The sequence below is a fragment of the Salmo trutta genome, chromosome 36 (assembly GCF_901001165.1).
Source record: "Salmo trutta chromosome 36, fSalTru1.1, whole genome shotgun sequence".
NCBI classification, from domain to species: Eukaryota; Metazoa; Chordata; class Actinopteri; order Salmoniformes; family Salmonidae; genus Salmo; species Salmo trutta.
Genome location: NC_042992.1, coordinates 31636846 through 31660589, shown reverse-complemented (window position 1 = coordinate 31660589; position 23744 = coordinate 31636846). Strand labels below are relative to the sequence as shown.

The 23744-nt window shown below is 42.3% G+C and overlaps 1 protein-coding gene across 1 annotated transcript in view; it reads left to right on the top strand.

The window, feature by feature from the left end:
- Positions 1–5874: 5874 nt before the first annotated feature.
- LOC115175873 (piggyBac transposable element-derived protein 4) overlaps positions 5875–23744 on the top strand; it is an 18660-nt gene continuing 790 nt past the window's right edge. The window contains exons 1-3 of the mRNA XM_029735467.1: positions 5875–6160; positions 11854–12012; positions 22583–23744. The exon at positions 22583–23744 is cut by the window's right edge and continues 790 nt beyond it. Coding sequence (XP_029591327.1) covers positions 6030–6160; positions 11854–12012; positions 22583–23744 — 1452 coding nt within the window. The 5' untranslated portion in view covers positions 5875–6029. The remainder of the gene's footprint in view (positions 6161–11853; positions 12013–22582) is intronic.

Sequence of the window (23744 nt, the reverse complement as noted above, 5' to 3'; positions counted from 1 at the left end):
ATGTTGCTTATGTTGGGCCAGACATGGTTACGAGACCTGCTCAGAAACTCACAAATGTGTCGTGTAAAAGGACACCTTAATAGTTAATGAGATTGACTTTATAGCCTTCATTGGAAAGGTTATCAACCGGACGGACTGCGTTGGTGGAAAGAACAACTGCCAAGTTGAAGATCATTGTTGAAGCAGCAACAGAGTTTTTAGGAGTAACACGTTACTGTCGCCATGATTGTTGATATGTTGACTCCTAATAATACTAATGATGATAATTAGAGTTATGGTTTTTGTTATCCTTCAGTGGAATGCCAGAAGACTTACTGCTAATGGTTAGGAGTTTAAGAAATATTCAATTGATTTAGAGATCAAACCTGAAGTGATATGTGTTCAAGTAACATAGCTTAGACCACATCTTGATTTTATTATTCCTGGTTATTGCTCAATCAGATCTGATAGATCAATTGGACAGGGTGGTGGGTGTGCTACGTTCATAAGGGAAGGTCTTGTATATCTTAATATACCTGTCCCATCTTAATATGAATGCGTGATGGTGAAAGTATACAACGCAGGTAGTAATATTAAGTTGCAACATTTTTACAACCCTTGTCGTCAACTATCTGTAGCGACGTTTGATGAAATATCAGGAGAAATGGGCTCTAGAGAGATATGGTGAGGTAACTTTAATACACATAGTAGTTTATGGGGAAGCACACATACAGATGCTAATGGTACTATTGTGGAAGATATGATGGAAACAAAAGCATTTGTATGTCTTAACGATGGATGTGGTACAAGAGTTGATGTTATTAGAGGGATTACATCCTGCCTGGACCTCACACTGGCTTCTAACTATATTGCATCTATGTGTGAAGGTAATGGAATGAATGATTCTACTGTTGGAAGTGATCATTTCCTGATTTGGTGTACCATGAACATTGATGCTACTATTCCAGATAGGGGCATCATTCAGAAGATGGGGCTTTCATAAAGCAGACTGGGAAAAGTTTAGTGATCATTGCTTAAAGTCTGTTGGAGAGTTGTCTTTAGAGAGGCCAGTTGATGTAAACTCATCAATAAAAGAAACGTCCTGTCACTGTCAACTGCGTTTATTTTCAGCAAACTTTACATGTGTAAATATTTGTATGAACATAACAAGATTCAACAACTGAGACGTAAATTTAACAAGTTCCACAGACCTGTGACTAACAGCAAATGGAATCATGTGTCCCTGAACAAAGGGGGGGAGTCAAAATCAAAAGTAACAGTCAGTATCTGGTGTGGCCACCAGCTACATTAACTACTGCAGTGCATCTCCTCCTCATGGACTGCACCAGATTTGCCAGTTCTTGCTGTGAGATGTTGCCCACTCTTCCACCAAGGCACCTGCAAGTTCCCGGACATTTCTGGGGGGAATGGCCCTAGCCCTCACCCTCCGATCCAACAGATCCCAGACGTGCTCAATGGGATTGAGATCCGGGCTCTTCGCTGGCCATGGCAGAACACTGACATTCCTGTCTTGCAGGAAATCACACACAGAACGAGCAGTATGACTGGTGGCATTGTCATGCTGGAGGGTCATGTCAGGATGAACCTGCAGGAAGGGTACCACATGAGGGAGGATGTCTTCCCTGTAACGCACAGCGTTGAGATTGCCTGCAATGACAACAAGCTCAGTCTGATGATGCTGTGACACACCGCCCCAGACCATGACGGACCCTCCACCTCCAAATCGATCCCGCTCCAGAGTACAGGCCTCGGTGTGACGCTCATTCCTTCGACGATAAACGTGAATCCGACCATCACCCCTGGTGAGACAAAACCGCGACTCGTCAGTGAAGAGCACTTTTTGCCAGTCCTGTCTGGTCCAGCAACGGTGGGTTTATGTCCATAGGCAACGTTGTTTCCAGTATTGTCTGGTGAGGACCTGCCTTACAACAGGCCTACAAGCCCTCAGTCCAGCCTCTCTCAGCCTATTGCGGACAGTCTGAGCACTGATGGAGGGATTGTGCGCTCCTGGTGTAACTCGGGCAGTTGTTGTTGCCATCCTGTACCTGTCCCGCAGGTGTGATGTTCGGATGTACCGATCCTGTGCAGGTGTTGTTACACCTGTCTCCCTGTAGGGCTGTCTTAGGCGTCTCACAGTAGAGACATTGCAATTTATTCCCTTGGCCACATCTGCAGTTCTCATGCCTCCTTGCAGCATGCCTAAGGCACGTTCACGCAGATGAGCAAGGGACCCTGGGCATCTTTCTTTTGGTATTTTTCAGAGTCAGTAGAAAGGCCTCTTTAGTGTCCTAAGTTTTCATAACTGTGACCTTAATTGCCTACCGTCTGTAAGCTTAACGCCGTTCCAAAGGTGTATGTTCATTAATTGTTTATGGTTCATTGAACAAACATGGGAAACAGTGTTTAAACCCTTTACAATGAAGATCTGTGAAGTTATTTGGATTTTTACAAATTATCTTCGAAAGACAGGATCCTGAAAAAGGGACGTTTATGTGCTGCCTCTGTGACCTCTTTGATTTTGAGTTCTGCGAATGTATATGTACTAGTGAGTGAAGTGGGTGAGAAAAGCAAGGTGGTTCTGAAGTGAAAGAGTGCACTGCGGCTTTTCGAGAAAGAAATAGGGCTTACAGAGTGTTGCGTAGGAATATGACTCCTGAGAAAATACTTAATTTCCAAAAGAAAAGAGCTTTAGTACATAGGGTCATTAAGTCTGTCAAGCAGTTCTGCTCTACAATAGGCAGGGATACTGAGCTGGGGGATGTACGGTCTATGTTGAAGAAGATGACTGGAAGAAGCAATTCCACTCAAATTCCAGTTTTGGTTGTGGGTCAAAAAATGGCCGTAACTGATCAAGAAAAAGCTGACTTGTAGGGGAAGACATTTGCTAAGGTACATAGTGGCGTTACTTTGGATGAAGTATTTAAGCAACGCAGGTGTGAGATTTGAAATGCTCATGTTAATGTGTATAAGTAACAGGATACTGCTGACTCTTCTTTGGGTGCTGTTTTTACCATACATGAGATGTGTTCAACCTTAATAGGCTGTGGATATACAGCCCCGGGTCATGATCAGTTGTGCTATGTAATGTTTAAGCATCTACCTGATGAGGTAATACATGTTCTCCTGGGATTATTTAATAAGATTTGGAGTGAGGGGGTTATACCTTCGGGTTGGAAACGTGCAGTAATATTACTTTTAGTGAAGCCTGGTATGGACCCTTCATGTGCTGATAGTTATAGACCAATAGCACTGACCTTAACTTGTGTAAAGTGATGGAAAAGATGATTGTCATATTTCCTGGAACATAGAGATTTATTGAGTCAATGTCAAAGTGGATTCCGTAAAGGTAGATATATTTTGGATGCATTAGTAAAGGTGAGCAATAAAGTTGAAAAAACTCGTGTCATGAAAGACTGATTGACTACTGTCTTTTTTTTGCCATTGAAAAGGCTTATGACACTATGTCGAGAGAAGGTCTACTGATTAAGATGGAAAGACTTGGTATTGCTGGGAGATTATATAAGTGGGTTTTGGCCTTCGTATTTAAATCGCTCTTTTCGAGTTAAAATAGAACCCATTTTATCTGATGCCTATGGAGTTGACAATGTTATTCCTCAAGGCAGTGCTATCAGTCCTATTTTGTTCGACATTATGATTAATAATGTGTTTTCGAATGTAGGTAGGGGTATTGGGGCTTCCCTATGGAGCTATTTGGAGGAGGGGAAGGAAAGTCATGTGATTAAATCTATTCAACAAGCTATAGTGGATGTTGAAAGATGGTTAGTTGACTGGGGTTTTAAATTGTCAGTGGCAAAGTCTTCTTGTATGTTCTTCTCGAAGAAGAAAGTCGCTGATAATATACATTTACATTTTAGTCGTTTAGCAGCCGCTCTTATCCAGAGCAACTTACAGTAGTGAATGCTTACATTTCATTTCATGCATTTTTTTTTTGTACTGGCCCCACACACCATGCTCTACCAACTGAGCCACAGGGAAGGGTTGTCCATACAGTTGTTTCTGTATGGACAGCCTATGGGGAGGGTTTCTGAGTACAAATATTTGGGTCTATGGTTCAATGAGCGATATACATGGAAAGAGCATGTTATAAATGTTGAAACAAAGTGTAAGAAGGTGGTGAATGTTATACGCTCGGTCTCTGGTTATGAATGGGGTGCTGACAGACAATCGTTGATGGATATTAATAGAGCTCTGATCAGGATGACAATTGATTATGAGTGTATGGTTTATGGAACAACGGCGAAGACTTGGCTTCAGAGACTGGACAGCATCCAGTATATAGCTTTAAGGATATGTATTGGTGCATTTAAATCAACATCTGTATGTGCCTTACTAGTGGAGGCAGGTGAGATGCCTTTGGATATACAGTACCAGTCATGTTTGGACCCACCTACTCTTTCAAGGTTTTTTTTTTTAACTTTTACTATTTTCTACATTGTAGAATGTCAAAAGTGTGCAAAGCTGTCATCAAGGCAAAGGGTGGCTACTTTGAAGAAACTCAAATATAAAATATATTTAGATTTATTTAACACTTTTTTGGTTACTACATGATTCCATATGTGTTATTTCATAGTTTTGACATCTTCACTATTAATCTATAATGTAGAAAATAGTAAAAATAAAGAAAAACCCTGGAATGAGTGGGTGTGTCCAAACTTTTGACTGGAACTATACGGCATAAATAAATTGTCATTAGCTTATTGGGTTAGGTTGAAAGGCTGTGAGGTTGTGCATCCCACTGCTACTGTTCTAGATGACTGTTGGGAATATACTAGTAGACAAGGCAGTGGTTTTGGTTGGACAGTTGGGTAAGCTTGCTGATGAGAGTGGTTTGAGGGAGTTGGAAGATGGCCCTTCTGTGGTGATAGGGGACGTTCCTCCATGGTTACTCCCAGATCCTGTTGTTGATCTAACCTCGGTAGAGAAAAATAAAGATAGGTCAGAACTCAGTGATATAGGGAAACAGGTTGACAATTACATTGCTAGAAGTTATGTTTTTTTACTGCTTTTCCAGATAGTGGGCGCATAAGAGCAGTCATTTACATTCCTTGATTTGATGTTAATATATGTTGAACACTAACAAATTAACTTTCAGTATACTCAGTTGAACTGTTGGTGATAGTAGCTGCCCATTAGTGGGTGGAGGATGTACAGATTCTCTGTCATATTTGAATAGTTTATCATCGGGTAAATCTAATAGGAGTGATCTACTATTGGAGGTATTAATGTTATTATGGAGAATTGAGAGACTGGGTCTAGTAGTGAGATTCTGCTGGGTTCCAGCACATTCGGGTGTGGAAAGGAATGAAGTTGTAGACCATCTGGCCAAAATAGCTTTGAAACAAGATATAATTTACATGAATGTTCCACTGGGAAGAGGTGAGGCCAAATGTAAGATCAGAGCCATTTTGATAGATGTATGGCAGAAGAGATGGGACTCTGAGCCCAAGGGCTGTCATTTATATGCCCTCCAAAGAAAGGTCGTGAACCAATATTCAAAGGTCCAATTAGAAAGGAAGAGGTGGTGTTTGCTCGATAAGGACATTGTACATTAAACTCGTCATTACATCTGGTTGGCAAGCATGTTAATGTGTTTTGTCTGGAGTGTATGGTGGATTGAAACAGTGGAGAATGTGCTATAGTGTTGTAAGTGTGTTGAAGTGAGGGAAAGATTGAAGTGTAGGGTCATTGAGGTTGGAAGGGATTTGGGGGAGGGTATATTAGAAGTTAGTAGGGCTCTTTTTTTATTTTATACTTCTGAGTTAGGTAGGAGGATTTAGAAATGTTGTAAACCGTGATTGACCACACACTCCAGCACAGTAGGTGTCGGCATGCGCCTTGTTTGCGCACTGCCATTCTATCATAGAAGAAGCCGTGTCGTCTGCCGAAAACTCACGCGAAGAAGAAGTTGCACGTTGTTAACGTGATAGTGTCGTAGCAGAGAATTTGTGACTACGTTTTAGACCGTAGCTCTGGCCACAACAGTATAGCTGAAATTGATTGATTATACGATGGAAAGCGACACCGAGATGGAGGACTTCGATAGCAGCGAGGAGGGAAGCAATTGGTCTGATGATAGTTACCTTGCAGACGAAGACTTCAGCTTCGACTATCAGGAGGGAGTGGATCCACACGAGGACGCGTAAGTGGGAATAATCCCTCCCAGAGCGCATACTGTACCCAGTCAACACACCGGGGGGGCGAAATCTCACCGAATCCGTCAGAGCCACTTTACCACAGATAGAAAGAACAATGAGAGATTTTACCCGATGTATACATGTGAAAGCATCCGCTTGGCATTTCCATTGGAAGCCAGTGTTGGAAGATCGATAAGGCCGCCGACATTCTGCACATTTTCTAATCGATTAAATATTTGATGTCAATACAGTTGTCTTTTCCCAAAACTATAATCTGTTACGAACAGTGTAGATTTGACCCTTTGCCATTGTTTAGAGTCGCGCAAAGGCAAATGTAGTTATTGCGCACTTCGGAGTAGGCGTTCCCTAACAGAAATATGCAAACGTTTGTTAGAACGCGCCAATAAGATCTCGCTAGTTCGTGCTTGACTCTGCCCAGCTCCTTGCCTGTTCTGCCCACTAGGATTAATCTGTTCACATTTGAAACGACAAACCATCCTGAGTCGGTGTGTCCAAACCTTTGCTGGTACTGTACATCAAAGGGAGATTTTCTTCCCATGGAAGACCTGGAGAGAGAATTCCCGACAGTCAACCATTTATGTTTGAGTTGTTGTGTGTATAGCTATCTATATAGCTTGGTAACGTTAGCCAATTTGTCAGGCAATGTTTTTTTTTTTTTTCCCATAGTCGATAAAGGATGGTCGGCAATTATGCAGTAATTTTGCAAACGCCTTCCCATTCAATCAATCAATCAAATGTATTTATAAAGCTCTTCTTACATCAGCTGATGTTAAAGTGCTGTACAGAAACCCAGCCTAAAACCCCAAACAGCAAGCAATGCAGATGTAGAAGCATGGTGGCTAGGAAAAACTCCCTAGAAAGGCAGGAACCTAGGAAGAAACCTAGAGAGGAACCAGGCTCAGATGGGTGGCCAGTCCTCTTCTGGCTGTGCCGGGTGGAGATTATAACAGTACATGGCCAAGATGTTCAAAAATTCATAGATGACCAGCAGGGTCAAATAATAATAATCACAGTGGTTGTAGAGGGTGCAACAGGTTTGTTAGGAGGAGTAAATGTCAGTTGGCTTTTCATAGCCGATCATTCAGATTATCTCTACCGCTCCTGCTGTCTCTAGAGAGTTGAAAACAGCAGGTCTGGGACAGGTAGCACGTCCGGTGAACAGGTCAGGGTTCCATAGCCGCAGGCAGAACAGCTGAAACTTGAGCAGCAGCACGACCAGGTGGACTGGGGACAGCAAGGAGTCATCAGGCCAGGTAGTTCTGAGGCATGGTCCTAGGGCTCAGGTCCTCCTCCTCAGAGAGAGAATTATTGAGAGCATATTTAAATTCACACAGGACACCGGATAAGACAGGAGAAATACTCCAGATATAACAGACTGACCCTAGCCCCCCGACACATAAACTATTTCAGCATAAATACTGGAGGCTGAGGCAGGAGGGGTCGGGAGACACTGTGGCCCCGGACAGGGCCAAACGGGCAACCCCACCCACTTAGCCAAAGCACAGCCCCCACACCACTAGAGGGATATCTTCAACCACCAACTTACCATCCTGAGACAAGGCCAAATATAGCCCACGAAGATCTACCCCACGGCACAAACCCAAGGAGGGCGCCAACCCGGACAGGAAGATCTTATCAGTGACTCAACCCACTCAGTGACGCACCCCTCCTAGGGACGGCATGGAAGAGCACTAGTAAGCCAATGACTCAGCCCCTGTAATACGGTTTGAGGCAGAGAATTCCCGCTGAGAGAGGGGAACCGGCCAGGCAGAGACAGTAATATGATCAAATGTTTTGGTTCTAGTCAAGATTCTAGCAGCCGTGTTTAGCACTAACTGGTTTATTTAGAGCTTTATCCGGGTAGCTGGAAAGTAGAGCATTGCGGTAGTCTAACCTAGAAGTGACAAAAGCATGGATACATTTTTCTGCATCAATTTTGGACAGATAGTTTCTGATTTTTGCAATGTTACATAGATGGGGGAAAAAGCTGTCCTTGAAACAGTCTTGATATGTTCGTCAAAAGAGAGATCAGGATCCAGAGTAACGCCGAGGTCTTTCACAGTTTTATTTGAGACGACTGTACAACCATCAAGTTTAATTGTCAGATTCAACAGAAGATCTCTTTGTTTCTTGGGACCTAGAACTTGCATCTCTGTTTTGTCTGAGTTAAAAAGTAGAACATTTGCCGCCATCTACTTCCTTATGTCTGAAACACAGGCTTCCAGGGAGGGCAATTTTGGGGCTTCACCATGTTTCATTGAAATGTACAGCTGTGTGTCGTCCGCATAGCAGTGAAAGTTAACATTATGTTTCCCGAAAGACATCACCAAGAGGTAATATACACTGCTCAAAAAAATAAAGGGAACACTAAAATAACACATCCTAGATCTGAATGAATGAAATAATCTTATTAAATACTTTTTTCTTTACATAGTTGAATGTGCTGACAACAAAATGACACAAAAATACTCAATGGAAATCCAATTTATCAACCCATGGAGGTCTGGATTTGGAGTCACACTCAAAATTAAAGTGGAAAACCATACTACAGGCTGATCCAACTTTGATGTAATGTCCTTAAAACAAGTCAAAATGAGGCTCAGTAGTGTGTGTGGCCTCCATGTGCCTGTATGACCTCCCTACAATGCCTGGGCATGCTCCTGATGAGGTGGTGGATGGTCTCCTGAGGGATCTCCTCCCAGACCTGGACTAAAGCATCTGCCAATCCTGGACAGTCTGTGGTGCAACGTGGCGTTGGTGGATGGAGCGAGACATGATGTCCCAGATGTGCTCAATTGGATTCAGGTCTGGGGAACGGGCGGGCCAGTCCATAGCATCAATGCCTTCCTCTTGCAGGAACTGCTGACACACTCCAGCCACATGACGTCTAGCATTGTCTTGCATTAGGAGGAACCCAGGGCCAACCGCACCAGCATATGGTCTCACAAGGGGTCTTAGGATCTCATCCTCCTCCACGGCCTCCTCCACGTCTCCTGATGTACTGGCCTGTCTCCTGGTAGCGCCTCCATGCTCTGGACACTACGCTGACAGACACAGCAAACCTTCTTGCCACAGCTCGCATTGATGTGCCATCCTGGATGAGCTGCACTACCTGAGCCACTTGTGTGGGTTGTAGACTCCGTCTTATGCTACCACTGGAGTGAAAGCACCGCCAGCATTCAAAAGTGACCAAAACATCAGCCAGGAAGCATAGGAACTGAGAAGTGGTCTGTGGTTACCACCTGCAGAACCACTCCTTTATTGGGGGTGTCTTGCTAATTGCCTATAATTTCCACCTGTTGTCTATTCCATTTGCACAACAGCATGTGAAATTTATTGTCGATCAGTGTTGCTTCCTAAGTGGACAGTTTGATTTCACAGAAGTGTGATTGACTTGGAGTTACATTGTGTTGTTTAAGTGTTCCCTTTATTTTTTTGAGCAGTATATATATATATATATATTCTGCCCACTAGGATTAATGTATGTATATATATTCTGCCCACTAGGATTAATGTATGTATGTATATATATTCTGCCCACTAGGATTAATGTATGTATATATGTGTGTGTGTGAAAACAATAGTGGTCCTTAAACAGAGCCTTGAGGAACACCGAAATTTACAGTTGATTTGTCAGAGGACAAACCATCCACAGAGACAAACTGATATCTTTCCGAAAGATAAGATCTGAACCATGCCAGAACTTGTCCGTGTAGACCAATTTGAGTTTCCAATCTCTCCAAAAGAATGTGGTGATCGATGGTATCAAAAGCAGGAGCACGAGGACAGATGCAGAGCCTAGGTCTGACGCCATTAAAAGGTCATTTACCATCTTCACAAGTGCAGCCTCAGTGCCATGATGGGGTCTAAAACCAGACTGAAGTGTTTCGTATACATTGTTTGTCTTCACGAAGGCAGTGAGTTGCTGCGCAACAGCTTTTAATTTTTTTTTAGAGGAATGGGAGATTCAATATAGGCTGATAGTTTTTTATTTTTTCTGGGTCAAGGTTTGGCTTTTTCAAGAGAGGCTTTATTACTGCCACTTTTAGTGAGTTTGGTACACATCCGGTGGATAGAGAGCCATTTATTATGTTCATCATAGGAGGGCCAAGCACAGGAAGCAGCTCTTTCAGTAGTTTAGTTGGAATAGGGTCCAGTATGCAGCTTGAAGGATTAGAGGCCATGATTATTTTCATCAATGTGTCAAGAGATACAGTATTAAAAAACTTGAGTGTCTCCCTTGAACCTAGGTCCTGGCAGTGTTGTGCAGACTCAGGACAACTGCGCTTTGGAGGAATACACAGATTTAAAGAGGAGTCCGTAATTTGCTTTCTAATGATCACGATCTTTTCGTCAAAGAAGTTGATGAATTTATCACTGCTGAAGTGAAAGCCATCCTCTCTTGGGAAATGCTGCTTTTTAGTTAGCTTTGCGACAGTATTAAAAATACATTTTGGATTGTTCTTATTTTCCTCAATTAAGTTGGAAAAATAGGATGACCGAGCAGCAGTGAGGACTCTTCGATATTGCACGGTACTATAATAATTTTGTAATTAATAGTACCCGCAAAACACCAGTCTCAACGTCAACAATGAAGAGGTGACTCCAGGATGCCATTGGAACACAGGAGTGATGGTTGCTGATGATGGACCTCTGTACGCCTTTGTAGATATTCCATAGAAAATCAGCCGTTTCCATCTACAATAGTGATTTAACAATGTCTACACTGTGTATTTCTGATCAATTTGATGATATTTCAATGGACAAAAAAATGTGCTTTTCTTTAATAAACAAGGACATTTCTAAGTGACCCCAAATTTTTGAACAGTACTGTATATTTTGCTCAAATATATGGTTTGTATTTTAGTGTATTTATACTTGGAATATAACTTTTCAACAGGAAAAGTAAAAACATCGCTGGAGTCTGTATTTTTTTTACGCCCTATCGGACTCCCAATCACGGCCGGTTGTGATACAGCCTGGAATTTAACCAGGGTCTGTAGTGACGCCTCTAGCGCTGAGATGCAGAAGACAGACTGCGGATCTGACTTTTCTGGACCCCGCTTCCCGGCGGCTGGGGCTTTTGCGCATGTGCAGGATTCTCTACGCACATTCTCTGCGCTATTCGTAGAGAATCTCTCTAATTTCTCTCATTCAATCGTGATTCGTGAATGACGATTATTCCACATTTTCTGGTGAAACGTCAATGCAGCATCTGCATATCAACCAGATTATGTTAATAAACTGTAGCATAGTCTACCTGTATTTAGTTTAAATCAAAGCACATATTTTGCCTAGTGGAGTGGAGGGTCCTGCACATGCGCAGAGGCTTCGGGAGCTTTAGCAGTCGGGAGGAAAGGTCCGGAAAAGTCAGATCCGCAGCCACTCCATTAAAAAGATCTGAAATCAAAATGACATATTTAATAAATGAATTGTCATTTCTCAGATTTTTATTTTTAGAAACTATTTGACAGGCATATTCCTCAGTTTGTAAACCTAACAGATTGATCTTAGACGGTGGGCGTTGGCCACATTGAATTGACATGAAATGTAGATGTGTGAATGTGGAACCATGTAGGAGAAAGTAAATTAATTGTGTTCTGTTATCTAGTCCTAAGTGATAGTGTTGACTTAGTGAATTGCATTATTGTAAACATGTTCATATTTATTTTCATAGTCTTGATTGGGAAGAGGACTCAAATGAATCAGCAGGTGACACACCACCCAGAGTCACACCAAGGAAAGAGAGCCAATCTGAGAGCGAGGTAAACTGTTCTGGTTCTCCAGAAGAACCATGGTTACCATGCAAAGGGTCACAGTCAACAAGGACATCAAGGTATTTACAAACTTTCATAATCCATCAGTGTTTCCGCTCATTTAGCTGCAGTCATCGATATTTGACTCGCTGCATTTTTCTATTATCAAGATACCTGCTGGTAACTCTTAACTTGTTAGCACAGGTCACGAGGTGTCCTAAGTATCTGTAGACTATGTGTGACTCGCATGACTAAAGAGACTTCATGCATAGTTTTTATTTTTACCCGTAGGGGTAAAATGCCTTTTTTCAGCACTTACAACCACAAATCTGAGATGGCCTGCCTGTGTAAATGAAGCCTAACAGATCTGAGACCATATTCAGCCTTAGATGTCTTAGAGCCAATATGCCTATAGAAAGTCTACACCCCCTTTCAACATTTCACCGTTTGTTGCCTAATAGCCTGGAATTAAAATACATTAAAATAGTGTTCCCATTGATCTACACATCCCACCCCACAACTTCCAAGTGAAAAATATATTCAGATAGATATTTTTTTTTATCTATAAAAAAACGAAAGACTGAAATAGCTTAGTATGATAAGTGTCTACCCCCGTTGTGATGGTAATCCTACATTTTCTTGGGCGTAACCAATCACCTTCAAAATCACACACCAAGTTAATTGGCCTACACCTGTGTTAAATTGTAGTGATTCACATTATTTCAGCAGTTCCTGTATGTTCCTTCTGCTGGGTAGTGAATTGTAACCAAACACTCAACCATGAGCACCAAGGAGCTTTTAATAGAACTCTAGGACAAAGTGGTGGAAAGGCACAGGTTCCTTGAATATCACTTGGAGCACGGTCAAAACGATTATTAATAAATGGAAGGTGTATGGCACCACTCAGACCCTGTGTAGATCAGACCATGCCTCCAAACTGGATGACAGAGCAAGTAGGAAACTGATCAGAGAGACTACCAAGAGTCCAACGGCAGCTTTGAAAGAGCTACAGGCTTTTATGGCCAAGATTGGTCACAGTGTGCATGTTAAATCAAATTTTGTTGGTCACACACATATTTAGCATATGTTATTGCGGGTGTAGCAATGCTTGTGTTCTTATCTCCAATAGTGCAGTAGTATCTAACAATACACACAAATCTAAAAGTAAAATAATGGAAAAAATAAATATATAAATATTATATTGAGCAAATGCCAGTGGCATTGACTAAAATACAGTAGAATATATATATATATATATATATATATATATATATATATATATATATATATATGCGTAAAGCAGTACGTAAACACATTAAAGTGACTAGTGTTCCATTATTAAAGTGGCCAGATATTCCAAGTCTATGTATATAGGGCAGCAGCCTCTAAGGTGCAGGGTTGCTTAACCGGGTGGAAGCCGGCTAGTGAAGGCTGTTTAACAGTCTGATGGCCTTGAGATAGAAGCTGTTTTTCAGTCTCTCGGTCCCAGCTTTGATGCACCTGTACTAACCTCACCTTCTGGATGATAGCGGGGTGAACAGGCTTTGGCTTGGGTGGTTGATGTCCTTGATGATCTTTTTTGCCTTCCTGTGACATCTGTTGCTGTAGGTGTCCTGGAGGACAGGTAGTTTGCCCCTGGTGATGCGTTGGGCAGACTGCACCATCCGTTGCGGGTGGTGCAGTTGCCGTACCAGGCGGTGATTCAGCCTGACAGGATGCTATCAATTGTGCATCTGTAAAAGTTTTAGGGGCATAGCCAAATTTCTTCAACCATGTGATTTGTAGAGGTGCTGTTGCGCCTTCTTCACCATACTGTCTGTGTGGGCGGACCATTTCAGATCCTCAGTGACGTGTACGCAGAGGAACTTGAAGCTTTCCACCTTCTCCACAGTGGTTCCGTCGATGTGGATAGGAGCGTGCTCCCTCTGCTGTTTCCTGAAGTCCACAATCAGCTCCTTTGTTTTGTTGACGTTGAGAGGTTATTTTCCTTGCCCCACTTTGCCAGGGCCCTAACCTCCTCCCTGTAGGCTGTCTCGTCATTGTTGGTAATCAGGCCTACTACTTTTGTGTCGCCTGCAAATTTGATTGTTGAGTTGGAGGCGTGCGTGGCCACGCAGTCATGGGTGAACAGGGAGTACAGGAGGGGGCTGATCACACACCCTTGTGGGGCCCCTGTGTTGAGGATCAGCAAAGTGGAGGCGTTGTTTCCTACCTTCACCACCTGGGGGTGGCCCGTCTGGAAGTCCAGGACCCAGTTGCACAGGGCGGGATTCAGACCCAGGGCCCGGAGCTTAATAATGAGCTTGGAGGGTACTTTGGTGTTGAATGCTGAGCTATAGTCAATGAACAGCATTCTTACAAAGGTATTCCTCTTGTCCAGATGGAATAGGGCAGTGCGATGGTGGTTGCATCGTCTGTAGCTCTATTGGGGCGGTAAGCAAATTGAAGTGGGTGTATGGTAGAGGTGATATGATGCTTAACTAGCCTCAAAAAGCACTACATGATGACATAAGTGAGGGCTATAGGGCGATAGTCATTCAATTACCTTTGCTTTCTTGGGTACAGGAACAATGGTGGACATCTTGAAGCAAGTGGGGACAGCAGACTGGGATAGGGAGAGATTGAATATGTCCGTAAACACTAGTGATGAACCGATATAACGTTTTTGGCCGATACCGATATCCAATATTTTCCTTGCCCAAAAGTACCGATAACCAATATTTAAACTTTTAGCAGCCTTTTTATGCATTCTAGTACAGTTATAGTTAACACACACACATGGATGCAGTGGTCTAAGGCACTGCATCTTCGTGCAAGAGGCATCACTACAGTCTCTGGTTAAAATCCAGGCTGTATCACATCCGGCCGTGATTGGGAGTCCCATAGGACGGCGCTCAATTGGCCCAGGGTCGTCCGGGTTTGGCCGGGATAGGCCGTCATTGTAAATAAGAATTTGTTCTTAACTGACTTGCCTAGTTAAATAAATAAAGGTTACACACACGCCACACTGACCAAAAAGTTATTTTGTTGGCATTTACATATGTCCCCATTACCAGTAAAACATCATCAAAACCTATTTCTTTCACTTACTTGCTGTGCTGTTTCGTTCAGTTGTTTCATTCTCAACCAGGATTTCTATGGAATGTCGTTTGGGTCTTTGCATGTCAAAAAAGATACACGTCAAATAACACTTTGTCGTGTCAAATAAGCTTGTTGACCAATCAGGACCTGAATATGACTGCGCGTCACATAATAATTGAACGTGTTCAATATTTTATGTAGTTATTACATATTGATTACAATATCACTCGTGTTTCATATGTCACAACGATTCATCGATACGTATGCTTTGATGCTGGTAAAGTTGTCTCGCGCACCTACAGTGCTGGTCATAAAAAAAAAGGCTAGCTAGCTCATGGATGCATTACATTTACATTTTAGTCATTTAGCAGACGCTCTTATCCAGAGCGACTTACAGTAGTGAATGCATACATTTCATATTTTTTATTTTTTTGTGTACTGGCCCCCCGTGGGAATCGAACCCACAACCCTGGTGTTGCACACACCATGCTGGCGTTGCAAACACCATGCTCTACCAACTGAGCCACAGGGAAGACATGCAAACAATGTTCTTCCCCAAAAACATAGCAAAACGACATCTGTTTCAGTAGCTATAGTTAGCTAGCTAACTGTATAGCTAGGTGTCATCATCTAAAATAACCCTAATTTATAAGACAGTTCTTATTTGATTAATGGTTGTCGGACCAATCTATGTGATGCTAGCCACAATAAGGATTATCCACAATAGTGGACTTTGCGGTTAGCCTTCAAAATAGAAGTAGGTCATAGACAGTGATGCAAATGAATACAAATAGTAGAATCATGCCATAATTTAATAGATCATGCTAAACGAGGTTGAAATGTTATATAAAATCAACAAAAGACAGTACTTTGTTAATTTGACAAAAATCTGTCACACTGGATGTATTATACTTTAGAATTGCGTTTTGGACATACTTATTTCACTGGTACAGCCTTACCTATGGATTGTGGATCACTGACATGGGAGACCATTAACATTGTAGCTGTTATTGCGGGACTATAAAACAACTGAATTGAGGCACATTTGTCAACCTATGTGTATTGAACACTATTCCTGAGGAATAACAATACTGCATGGATGTTTTGGAGTCTAATAACTCTGAGGAGAAAAAAATATATTGGGTATTGAGTAGACTGATACCCCATTTCATTGATCCCCAATCCTTAGGTAAAGCTGTACAGTGCAATATGAATGTCAATACACACAATAGGCTAACTGGGGTGGTGATTTCACACAGTCACAGTCCCACGATAAGAGCTACAACGCTAATATTTGCGCAAACTCTTCACAGTTGTGTTCTGTGGGTGTCACCGAGTAGACTGATACCCCATTTCATTGCGTCACATTCCAACCCTGTTTAACATTATCTAGTCTAAATATGGCGTGATTCCAACAATTGTAACCTTCTGCATCACTTTCAAATAGGTACTTTTATTTTAAAGGCAAACCGCAAATTCCACTATTGTGCCTAATCCTTATTGGCTAGCTTCACAACACATAACCCGGTCAGGTCGAGCCTCACTAGCCAGATGAAGCTAGCTGGCCGCTTATAACGTTAGCTTTGGGCAACAGGGTTAAGTAGCTGGCTGTTCAATTTCAATAGGCGAACAACAAGTGACTACCTAGCTAACACTTAAAAGGATTCCTAAATCATTGCTAAGAATAGTGAAAATGACTGCAGTTTCTACTGGTCATTGTTTTCAGGCTGGTTGTATTGGTGCTATCTAGGTACCAAGCTAAAGCTAGTTAGCTACCCCAGAAATTGCGGTTGAACAAATAATGCTTTATTACCAACACGGTATTGTAAACACATAGTTCATGGCCGGTGTTTGCTTGTTTGTAGACTTTTTGTACAGCTTTGACAGTGCTACTGATATTAGTGGTGGCGTTTGGCTTGCACGTGCAAATTCAGATACGTCAAATTTTAAAAGTGTATTTATCGCGTCTAATAGTGTTTATCTTTCTTGACACCCAAAGATCCAAACGGCGTTCCATAGTATGTTGTGAAGCTAATAGCAGTGACACTATTACTGTGTAACTCCGGTAGGGCAACATCTGAACAATAGCACACTTGGTAACGTTAGTGTGTACCGGTGCTCGACCAGTCGCTAAAGCCATCATTACCCACGACAGAGAATGGTTGATAGTCAAGGGCAATGAATTCCATTATCTTGCCATTAATGGATTTCGCCTTTGAGTTGTCTTGATGAAATTTTCTTACTCTTTCAAATGACTGCTCGACTCGTTGACTGCTCGATCCACACAGAAGACATTGTGGGCTAGGTTAGGAATGCTGTGTTGCACGTGTAGCGCTACATTTTACGTGGCGTCATTAGTCATGTACCTAGTTTATATAGGTATGCATGTCAGCTTTGTCATCGGTTTTTCACATCAGCGTTAAACTAGACACCGGGCCGATACCGATGTTGGCATTTTTAGCTAATATCGCCCGATTCCGATATGTTCACCGATATGTCGTGCATCACTAGTAAACACTCCAGCCAGCTGGTCTGCGCATGCTTTGAAGACGAGGCTAGGGATGCCGTCTGGGCCGGCAGCCCTGTGAGGGTTAATACGCTTAAATGTCTTACTCACGTCGGCCACCGAGAAGGAGAGCCCAAAGTCCTTGTTAGCGGGCGGTTTCACGGCGTTACCCTCAAAGCGGGCGAAGGTTTTTAGCTTGTCCTGAAGCAAGACGTCGGTGTCCGGAAGCAAGACGTCGGTGTCCGCAACATGGCTGGTTTCCCCTTTGTAGTCTGTGATTGTCTGTAAGACTCTGCCACATATGTCTCGTGTCTGAGCCGTTGAATTGTGACTCCACTTTGTCTCTGTACTGACGTTTTGCCTGTTTGATTGCCTTACGGAGGGAATAACTACACTGTTTGTATTTGGCCGTATTCCCAGTCACCTTGACATGGTTAAATGCGGTGGTTCGCGCTTTCAGTTTTACGCGAATGCTGCCATCTATCCATGGTTTCTGGTTTGGGTATGTTTTAATAGTCACATTGTACCCAATCACCTATACACTTCCTGATGAACTCAGTCACCGTATCTGTGTATCTGTCGATGTCATTCTCGGAGGCTACCCGGAACATATCCCAGTCCACATTATCAAAACAATCTTGAAGCATGGATTCCGATTGGTCAGACCAGCATTGAATAGACCTTAGCACGGGTACTTCCTTTGAGTTTCTGCCTATAGGAAGGGAGGAGTAAAATGGAGTCGTGATCAGATTTGCCAAAAGGAGGGCGGGGGAGGGCCTTTTAGGCATTTTGAAAAGTTGAGTAGCAGTGTTTTTCCAGAGCGAATACTACAGTCAATGTGTTGGTAGAACTTCGGTAGTGTTTTCCTCAAATTTGCTTTGTTAAAATCCCCAGCTCCAATAAATGTGGCCTCAGGATATGTGGTTTCAAGTTGGCATAAAGTCCAGTGGAGTTCTTTGAGGGCTGTCGTGGTATCAGCTTGAGGGTGAATATATACAGCTGTGACTATAACCGAAGATAATTCTCTTGGAAGGTAATACGGTCGGCATTTGATTGTGAGGTATTCTAGGTCGGGTGAACAAAAGGACTGTATGTTGTCACAAACACACCATGAGTAGTTAATCATGAAACATACACCCCCTGCCTTTCTTCTTTCCGGTGAGTTCTTTATTCCTGTCTGTGCGATGTACTGAGAACCCAGCTGGCTGTATGGATGGGGACAGTATGTCCCGGTGAAACTCTGTTTCACAGAAACATGGCTATGTTACAATCCCTGATGTCTCTCTGGAAGGAGATCCTCACCCGGAGCTCGTCTACTTTATTATCCAGACTGAACATTAGCGAGAAATATACTCGGAAGTGGTGGATGGTGTGCGCTAGGGCTGGGCGATATGGCCAAAATCTGTGATTTGCGACACAACACGATATACAGTTGAAGTCAGAAGTTTACATACACCTTAGCCAAATACATTTGAACTAAGTTTTTCACAATTTCTGACATTTAATCCTAGTAAAAATTCCCTGTCTTAGGTCAGTTAGGATCACCACTTTATTTTAAGAATGTGAAGTGTCAGAATAATAGTAGAGAGAATGATTTATTTCAGCTTTTATTTCTTTCATCCCATTCCCAGTGGGCCAGAAGTTTACATACACTCAATTAGTATTTGGTAGCATTGCATTTAAATTGTTTAACTTGGGTCAAACGTTTTGGGTAGCCTTCCACAAGCTTCCCACAATAAGTTGGGTGAATTTTGGCCCACTCCTCCTGACAGAGCTGGTGTAACTGAGTCAGGTTTGTAGGCCTCCTTGCTCTTACACGCTTTTTCAGTTCTGCCCACAAATGTTCTATAGGATTGAGGTCAGGGCTTTGCGATGGCCACTCCAATACCTTGACTTTGTTGTCCTTAACCTGTTTGGTATAGGGGGCAGTATTGAGAATTTTGGAAAAAATATGTTCCCATTTTTAACGGCCTCCTACACCAACTCAGAAGCTAGAATATGCATATTATTGTTCAGGTTTGGATAGAAAACACTCTGAATTTTCTAAAACTGTTTGAATGGTGTCTGTGAGTATAACAGAACTCCTATGGCAGGCAAAAACCTGACAAGGCTTCAAGCAGGAAGTACCCTGTCTGACAAGGAGTCGTGCGTCTTACCTCTTTTTATTGAAAAGTAAGGATCTTAGCTGTAACGTGACAATTCCCAGGGCTCCAATAGGCTCTCAGAGCCCGCGAAATAACTGAAGGTTTACGAGGGAACCTCAGGTTGAAATATATTATCGCCTTTTGTAAGTGGATGCTCGGAGGACCTTTCAATGATGCGCGTGCATGAGTCGCTTCTGAGGAGAAATTTTTTTCGGCTGTTTAGGCTCAATGCATACTCCCGGTCGGAATATTAACACTTCTCTATGACATAAATGGCATAAAAATTGGTTTTAAACAGCGGTTGACATGCTTCGAAGTACGGTAATGGAATATTTAGACATTTTTGACACGCCAATGCGCCATGCGCGACACCGCGAAAAAGCATTCTAGAACTCACGAACAAAACGTCGCTGTTGGAACATAACGATGGATTATTTGGGACCAAACCAACATTTGTTATTGAAGTAGAAGTCCTGGCAGTGTATTCTGATGAAGAACAAGCAAGGTAAGAACATCTTTCTTATAGGAAATGTGATTTTGGTGGATGCTGACCTGGGTGGGTATCTAAATAGCTAGCCCTGTAATGCCGGGCTATGTACTTAGATTATTGCAAAATGTGCTTCATCCGAAAAGCTATTTTAAAATCGGACATATCGAGTGCATAGAGGGGTAATGTATCTATAATTCTTAAAATAATTGTTATGCTTTTTGTGAACGTTTATCGTGAGTAATTTAGCAAACTGTTAGTAAATTCACCGGAAGTTTGCGGTGGTTATGCTTTTTCTGAACGTCACATGCTAATGTAAAAAGCTGGTTTTTGATATAAATATGAACTTGATTGAACAGACATGCATGTATTGTATAACACAATGTCCTAGGTGTGTCATCTGATGAAGATTATAAAAGGTTAGTGCTGCATTTAGCTGTGGTTTGGGTTTATGTGACATGATATGCTAGCTTGAAAAATGGCTGTGTGATTATTTCTGGCTGGGTACTCTGCTAACATAATCTAATGTTTTGCTTTTGTTGTAAAGCCTTTTTGAAATCGGACAGTGGGGTTAGATTAACGAGATTCTTGTCTTTAAATAGCTGTGAAATAGTCATATGTTTGAGAAATTGAAGTTATAGCATTTCTAACGATTCAAAAATCGCGCCACTGGATTTCAGTGGCTGTTACGTAGGTGGGACGAGTTCGTCCCACATGTACTAGAGAGGTTAAGCCATTTTGCCACAACTTTGGAAGTATGCTTGGGGGTCATTGTCCATTTGGAAGACCCATTTGCGACCAAGATTTAACTTCCTGACTGATGTCTTGTGATGTTGCTTCAATATATTCACATAATTTGCCTGCCTCATGATGCCATCTATTTTGTGAAGTGCACCAGTCCCTCCTGCAGCAAAGCACCCCCACAACATGATGCTGCTGCCCCCGTTCTTCACGGTTGGGATGGTGTTCTTTGGCTTGCAAGCCTCCCCCTTTTTCCTCCAAACATAACGATGGTCATTATGTCCAAACAGTTCTATTTTTGTTTCATCAGACCAGAGGACATTTCTCCAAAAAGTACGATCTTTGTCCCCATGTGCAGTTGCAAACTGTTGTCTGGCTTTCTTATGGCGGTTTGAGCAGTGGCTTCATCCTTGCTGAGAGGACTTTCAGGTTATGTCGATATAGAACTCGTTTTACTGTGGATATAGATACTTTTGTACCTGTTTCCTCCAGCATCTTCACAAGGTCATTTGCTGTTGTTCTGGGATTGATTTGCACTTTTTGCACCAAAGTACGTTCATCTCTAGGAGACAGAACGTATCTCCTTCCTGAGCTGTAAGATGGCTGCGTGGTCCCATGGTGTTTATACTTGCGTACAATTGTTTGTACAGATGAACGTCGTACCTTCAGGTGTTTGGAACGTGCTCCCAAGAATGAACCAGGCTTGTGGAGGTCTACAATTTTTTTTATGAGGTCTTGGCTGATTTCTTTTGATTTTCCCATGATGTCAAGCAAAGACGCACAGAGTTTGAAGGTAGGCCTTGAAATGCATCCACAGGTACACCTCCAATTGACTCAAATGATGTCAATTAGCCTATCAGAAGCTTCTAAAGCCATGACATCATTTTCTGGAAATTTCCAAGTTGTTTAAAGGCACAGTAAACTTTGTATGTAAACTTCTGAACCACTGGAATTGTGATGCAGTGAATTATAAGTGAAATAATCTGTCTTAACAATTGTTGGAAAAAATGTCTTGATTGCAAAGCCTTACTGTGAAGCATGGTGGTGGCAGCATCATGTTGTGGGGATGTTACTCACCAGGAAAATGAATGGAGCAAGAAAAGTCCTTGAGGAAAACCTGCTGCCCTCAGCAAGAAAGCTGAAGTTTAGCATGACAACGACCCGAAGCACACAGCCAAAGTTACAGTGGAGTGGCTCAGGACTAAAAAGGTAAATGTCCTTGAGTGTCCCAGTCAGAGCCCCGACCTAAATTATATCTAAAATTTGCTGTCCATCAACGCTCCCAAGGAACTTGACAGAGCTTGAACAGTTTTGTAAAAAATAATACATTGCCAAATCTAGGTGTGCAAAGTTGGTAGAGACATTTCCCAGCAGACTCATAGCTGTAACTGCTACCAAAAGCGCAAAAACAAAAAAGTTCCTTAAGTGTGAATGAAGTATGGTGTGTAGATAAGTGGGAAAAAATCCCTATTTAAATGCATGCATCTCTGAGGCACTGACACAACAAAATTTGAAAAAAGTTAGTGGGTGTAGACTTTCTATAGGCACTGTGTAGCTAGTTCTTGTCTTTTTAACCTTCAAGTTTTAAAGTGAATTGAAGTCCAATACCGATGGCATAGCTGTCGCTCAATTGGAAGTGTTGTACAAAACATGTTTACTGAATTGATAATTACTAATGTTTCTTTTCATAGTGTTAAAACTGACGAAGATGAAGCCCCACTGCCGAGCACCTTGCAGCCAGAACAACAGCGTAGCCCGTCAGTGAATTTGTCAACAAAGACATATTCTCCACGTAAAAGAGTGCTGGCCTCACCCTCATTAAAGTGCAAAGTACCACGTCTCTCGACCTCAAGAAAAACCTCTCGCTTACCACACAGAACAACCGAGTCAGATCAGCCATGGAAAACCGAGGAACACCCTGATGAGGGTCCTCAACCTTTGAGATTTTGTCCATGCAGACCTCCTGGACCTCAAGTAGATCCCTCAGCCATGTACTCACCGTTAGACTTATTTCAAATGTTTTTTACCAAAGTCACGGTCAGAACCCTCTGCGACAATACAAATAGACAAGCGGCTAGAAACATTGGTAGGGGCAAAAAGTTTAAGTGGATAGATATAACTGTGAAGGAGTTTTACAAATTCATTGGATTGGTCTTCTTTACTGCTCTGGTTAAGACAAGAGCTATCAGTGATTACTGGATAACAAACTCCATCTTCTCGATTCCGTTTCCAGCTACTGTGATGAACAGGGATAGATACAGAATCATATCATGGAACATTCACATGAGTGATCCTGATGAGGACGCTGTCAATGACAGTAAAAAGGGCACACCTGAATATGATAGGCTATTTCATCTCAAACCATTAATGAATGACATTCGTCATGCCTGCATGTCCTGTTTCCACCCACATAGAAACCTGGCTGTAGATGAACGGATGGTGGCATCAAAAGCAAGAAATGGGTTGATTGAATATATCAAGTCAAAGCCCACTAAATTTGGCTTTAAGATTTTTGTGTTAGCTGACTCCAGCAACGGCTATACAGTGGACTATGCTGTGTATATCGGCAAGAACACGTTTCCTGTTGGCTTTGGAATTTGTCACGATTCAGTGATGTCCCTCGTAAGGCCCTCTGTTCTTGGCTCAGGTTACCATGTGTACCTTGACAACTACTTCTCCAGCCCAAAATTATTCAAGGACTTATTTGACATGAAAATGGGAGCGTGTGGTACCATGAGGGAAGGCAGATTGGGCTTCCCAAGATCAGAAGAAAATGCGCTGACCAAGAAATCCCCAAGAGGATCTTTACGGTGGATAAGGGAGGGCTCCCTGCTCTTTGTGAAGTGGAAGGAT